This window comes from Arachis hypogaea, chromosome 17 (assembly GCF_003086295.3).
Source record: "Arachis hypogaea cultivar Tifrunner chromosome 17, arahy.Tifrunner.gnm2.J5K5, whole genome shotgun sequence".
NCBI classification, from domain to species: domain Eukaryota; kingdom Viridiplantae; phylum Streptophyta; class Magnoliopsida; order Fabales; family Fabaceae; genus Arachis; species Arachis hypogaea.
Window position 1 is genome coordinate 25,839,981 of NC_092052.1, and position 6,338 is coordinate 25,846,318.

At 31.3% G+C, this 6,338-nt stretch overlaps 1 protein-coding gene across 1 annotated transcript; it reads left to right on the forward strand.

The window, feature by feature from the left end:
- The first annotated feature begins 722 nt into the window (after positions 1-722).
- On the forward strand, positions 723-5,525 carry LOC112765791 (uncharacterized methyltransferase At2g41040, chloroplastic). The gene is made up of 8 exons (XM_025811639.3): positions 723-1,041; positions 2,362-2,462; positions 2,562-2,702; positions 3,342-3,423; positions 3,581-3,774; positions 3,897-4,008; positions 4,789-4,893; positions 5,243-5,525. Exons 1-8 carry the CDS (start codon positions 886-888, stop codon positions 5,369-5,371), a joined length of 1,020 nt encoding a protein of 339 aa, XP_025667424.1. The 5' UTR covers positions 723-885; the 3' UTR covers positions 5,372-5,525.
- Positions 5,526-6,338: the final 813 nt, after the last annotated feature.

The window sequence follows — 6,338 nt, forward strand, 5'->3', positions numbered from 1 at the left end:
TATATACTAATAGTTCACATTTTAGAGATATTTTTGCTGAGTTTTTGACAAGATTAAAAACTAAAACATTTTTGTTTATCAAATAGTCTGATCTATTTGTCTAAAACTCTATTTGTCTACTTGACATTTCAAGATTTAAAATGCACAAAAATAAATACATATCTAAATATTTAAAAAAAAGCTTTAATTTTCTCACTAAATTCCAAGTAAAAAAATTAAAATAGAAATGAGCATACATACAATTCTAGTAAAAGAATATTATAGTCATTGTGTTTGATTATGTAACTATTGAATCTCATACATTTACAAATCAAAGATAATAAAAAATTTTAACTTTAAAAAATAACACATAAGTTGGGTCATGACCAATTACTTTTTCGAGTACATATATATAGACATTTTTATTTATGTTATAAACGAGTAAACGACATAAATTTAATAATATCTCTTTTATCTTTGAGAGTACCCCATTACTTATACTTCTAAAATTATATATTTACAAATAAAAATATTTAAATTATTTTTTAAAAAATATTAAAAATATACAAAATTTATTATTTTTTATTAATAATTAGTTATTAATATTTAAAATATAAACTAAAATTATATTATTAAATTGTTAAGCTAAAAAAACAATAAATTTTGACTTATTCTTAAATTTTTTTCTTTAAAAAAAATCCCACAGTCTCTCCAAAGTCCAAACGAATTTTGAACAAATGTTTAATGTTATCCCACTTGCCGCGTGTTTGCTTCTGATTGTTCAACGTGTACATAGTTCTTGCATCAAGTTTTAACAAAAAAAAAAAAAGCAAAAAAAAAAAAAACAAAATAAATGTATTTCTATTTGGACGAGTGATCAGGAACTAGTGGCATAGTTCCCAGGCCATGGCCATTTCTTCTGCTCCATTCCTCCGCCCGTTGTGTCAAACGGAATTCCGCAAATGCCCCTTCCTCTCTTCGAAACCCCAGTTCCTCCCTCACCTCCTCCGCTTCAAGTCCCAAGGAACTATTCGTGCAAGCTCCGCTGTTACTCTAGAGTCGGTACAGTAAACCCTCTCACTCTGACAACTTTAATTTTTACAGTTAAGGTTTCCTGTTTTTTTACCTAAAAGTCAAAGGTTGATACAATAGCTTTGAACTATGGTATTTTGATTTTTCTCTTATTAATTGATGTCATGACAACGAAAAGTCTTCATTTTACGTATAGTAGTCCTTGTTTACTAAAGGTGATGAACGAACTATTATAGAAATGTAAAATTTATGATATTCCTTCTTTTTGAGTTTAATAGATTATATGTGCAGATGATTCTGATTCGGAAAGAGAGAAAGCTTTGCAAGGGATTTGATTGGAAATTTGTAATTGTGGTTTAACCTTCTTGTTTGGAAAATGTCTAATGGATGAATTTATGTTCTGGTTTCTAAAAAAAAGCCTCATGAGTTACAATTACATAGTTAGATATGGCTGTTGGTAGGGGTCACAGTTGGTATCCAAGATAAAATATAAACTTAATAAAATTATGAATAGTGTATGGAGAATGGGAGGCATTTCTCCGTCTTCACGACATCTCTAGCTATATGAGATGAAAGTGTTGATTTTTATTACTAGTGATATTTGCTTGGTGGCAGATTTCCGATGCTGTAATTGACTTGATCCTTCTTTCTTACGTGGTTTAGCCAGGAATGCTAAGATGGTCTGCCGTACCAATAACTGAGAACTATTGATTATAATTCTAGGGAAAGTAAGTAACGTTGATGTTTGAGTGACCGGAGAATCTGAAATTGTTGGAGTACATTAGTTTCTCCTTGTTAAATAACTCAAATTTGGTTTATTGTCCATTGTTAGTTCTAGAAAAAATAATTTTTGGCTACATGGATGGATGAAATGTGGTGATCAAGTGAATTTGATATTGGAATGAATGGAAATGATACCTATTATGTGATGATGTATACAGTACTTTAAATGTGTGCTTCTTGCCAAAATTTATAGGCTTCATTCACCGTCTTGTGATGCTTAACAATTTTTTGTTTAAGTACTCTAGATTTTTCTAGAATATCATAATTCATAGCAATAGATTCTAAACTTTTAGTGGCAGTCCATGACATGAAACTTTGAGATTTCTCCTTGAAAACTTTAATTTATGACATTACTTGAAATTCTCCTCCAATGTCTATTAGCTGTATTAATAGTGTGCTAAATTTGTTTAGCTCTTTGTCTATATAGACATAGATATTAAATTCACATGCATTGTGAATTTTGGCATTGCAGTGCATTCATAACACGGATATCTGTTTTATATCAATTTCTAGTCGAGGCCCCAAATCAATATTCCAACTTAGAATTATCATTATTTTAACCTGCAGGGTTTAAATACACAGAATGAGCAGGAAATACAAGTTGATGTCTTCTCTTGTCCAATATGCTTTGAGGCCCTGAAACGGAAAGGTCCTTCTGGCCTTAACATGTAGGTTGAGCTGATATGCATGAGTTTTGGTGTGTTCAATTCTGTATGTTTCTTAAACTCTGTCTCATTCTAATATACTAAATTCATTTGAAACTTCAGATCAGCAATCTACAGGTCTGCATTTGAGTGTAAGGGATGCAATAAATTCTACTCTAGCAAGGACACGTATTTAGATCTAACTGTGACTTCTGGCTTGAGAGATTACTCTGAAGTTCAACCAGCTCGAACAGAGCTTTTCAGGTATAAATAGATTGTGATTCAACTCTGTTTAGATGGGATAACTTTGTTACATATCATTACTCTTCAATTTTGGTGGGAAAAATTTCAATTCAATTGCAATGAGAGAGTGGCATGTGGTATATTTTGGTTGTAAAATTAGTAATAGATAATAGATAGATATACTATCCTTATAAGGAAACCACCAACACCTTTAAGCAATGCCATAGTAGAAGTCATATCACACAAAATGTATTATACCATTTTGCAACTATGATCATGACAATTATATTAATCAAACCTCACATGTTTTAAGTTAATTAAATCAGAAACTCTACTAAATGAAATACAATTGTCATTGGCTGTTATATAAAGTAAACAACTTTCAAGAAAGGAATCCATGTATTACACCCAGCTGTGCTGTAATTAAATGAACCAATGCCAATAATTGTATTTCACTATATAAAACCTTTGATAGGGGAAAATCTCCTTGTATCATATTGCAAAGTGGCAAAGAATAGTCGACATTGTGGTGCTGTTATATTATATATCAGAGTGGGTTTTGTCTCAACCTATGCAACACAAGTTGTAATTTAATGCAATTTTCTGCATGACCAAATCTTTGGGAAAGTATTTATGATTTCATTTTCATATAAATGTTAGGAGCCCACTTGTTTCATTCTTATATGAGAGAGGTTGGCGTCAGAACTTCAGGCAAAGTGGCTTTCCTGGTCCAGATGAAGAGGTATGCTTGAATCATGTTGATTGCAGATTTGTAGTTATCCAAATTGGCATTAGAATCTATATGTGGCTCTAGTCCTTTCTTTTTTTTCTCTGTTATTACTTAATTTAGCTTTCTTCATAATATATATTGAGCTCATCAACTTTTCTTTTTCATTCAGTTCAGAGTGGCCCAAGAGTACTTTGAATCTTCCAAAGGTGGTCTGCTTGTCGATGTCAGCTGTGGTAGTGGTTTATTTTCCCGAAAGTTTGCTAAATCTGGAAGTTATTCTGGAGTCGTTGCACTAGATTTTTCAGAGAATATGCTTCGCCAGTGTTATGATTTCATTAAGAAAGAGGACACTCTTTCAACAGCGTACTTTCCCCCTCTTTCAGCATAAATCTGAATTTAATCCTCCATAATGATAACTAATTCAATGTTTCAATCAGACATTGATGTCCTATGTTCTGATTAATCCCATTGGTCACACTTTGCAGCAATATTGCTCTAGTAAGGGCCGATGTTTCTAGGCTTCCATTCCCTTCAGGTTCAGTTGATGCTGTTCATGCTGGTGCAGCCTTGCACTGTTGGCCATCTCCCTCCAATGCTGTAAGTGCTGCCATTGCCTTATGAACAGTAGAATATTCTGGCAAACCTTATTAGTGACATGATATTGCAATAAGGTTGAGAAGCTTAAGCTAATCATCAGACAAACATGATGTTGCTTTAAGGTTGTCATTGCCTAACTTATTACTTTGTGCATATACTGCATTTCTGCATCTTAATGTGTCAAGCATTTTGCAGGACTCAGATGCTAGCTTAATTAAAATGTTGCCTAGATTTTTATATTGCAATCGAGAAAAAATCTGATAGAAAAATGCATGTTGAAACAGAATATTTACATGTGTCTAACCTAATTAGGGCAGCAGGAAAGCAAGATTTCTGGTCTTATATATTGAGGAGTAGATTATAAAGAGGAAGTTGACACTTGACAGTAGTTTCTGTTGAGTTTCTTCAATATATGAACCTATTATGTGCAGAAGAAATGTATACATACATGACACATGCATATATGATTACATGAATGTTTTGTGTATACAGCCTGCACATATAGACTATTATCCGGGTTGGCACACATTATAATCTTACAAATCTATGATATGGTACACACAGTCTTCTGGATGAGAATAAATTCTTTTGCGAAGAAGTAATTATATTACTTTACTTCAACACAAAAAAATTGCAACTAATTCCTAACTGTGCTGTCTCCGTGTGCACTACTTTTGTGCACTCCATATCTTCATGCGAAGGTGACTTTTATCTTTATCTGTTGTATCTGCATGCCCTTCAAAATAAATTCATAATGACTCCCCCAATATAAACTCTAAGATTGCTGAAATCACCCGGATACTAAGAAGTGGTGGAAAATTTGTGGGGACCACTTTTCTGCGTTACACTTCATCAACTCCCTGGATTATACGCCCTTTTAGAGAGGTAAACTCAGATCATAGTTATCTTTGTTCTTTTTCATTGGTTCTGAACCCTTAAGTTCTAAATATTTTGCAAGCTGAAGAAGATGTCCCTTGAAATCTTGTTCAGACGTGTTAGACGGGTTGGTTTGATTTCTGTTTTCTATTTCCAGTGTTTTGTTTTTCAAAATTTTGCAAAGAAAAGTCAAAACAGCGGAAATAATAAAATATATTTTTTATTTTCATTTATTGTTTTCACATTTTTTGTATAAAACCCTAAAAATAGAAAATACTAAATTAAAAGTAGGTAACGAAATAAAGAACAAAACATTTCTTTGAGCAGCAGCCAGGTAAATCATTTTTTGGGTTTGCAGAGGAGTCCTCAAGGCTATAGCTATTTGACAGAGGAGGAGATCGAGGACCTTTGTACATCAACCGGTCTTACAAATTATTCAAGCAAAACTCAACAATCTTATATTATGTTTACTGCTGAAAAGCCTTGATAATATTAGGCTTAGTCTATTTATAATACTTACTCTATTTTATCATAATTCTGTGTGTTTTTGTTGTATTAATAGTTTAATAAACATAGGTGAAAACATCAATACAATCAATCAATCTAGACTTGAAAAAAAAAAAATTATTACAAATTATAAATCACCAAATCTTCTGTGAATTATAAACACCATGAAGTAAGTTGCCAAAGACCTTACGATAAATAATATTTACAGTTTGATTTGATACTTTATCATTGTTATTCATGATCAAGACCTTTAGCTCTGAATTATTTACTCTGGACAGTATAATATATAGCTGACTATGTGTAAACACAGATTTAAGAAGATAAATACCAACAGTTGATAAAGTTTGTTCTTGTGATTTGTTTATTGTCGCAGCAAAACCCAATAAGCTGATTATTATAAACACTAATTGTATGGTGATTTCCTTATTTCTTTATATGTGATTTATCACATATATTTTATAGAGACTATGAAAATTGTTGTTTACTAAAAAAACGTTAATTTAAACTTTGAGGTCAATTAACTCAATTTTTATTTTCTTTATAAACTTTATATTTCAATTGGTGAACTCTAAAGTTGACATGAATAAGTTAATCACTGTGAACACTAACTATATAATGACTTTTTTATTTTTTCTATACGATTCATCACCTATATTCCATAAATACTATGAATTTTAGTGCAATCTAAAAAAAAAGCTAATTTAAACTTTGAGCTCAATTAATCTAACACTTATATTCATTATAAATCTTGTGTCTCAATTGGTGAATGGTAAAGTTTATATTAATAAGCTAATAAGTTAACTACTGTAAACACTAATCACATGATGACTATTTTATTTCTTTATATGTGATTTACCAATTGGTGTTATTAAAGAAGCGCTAATTCAAATTGAGATCAATTATCTCAACTCTTATTTTCATTCTAAGCCTTACATATCAATTGGTGT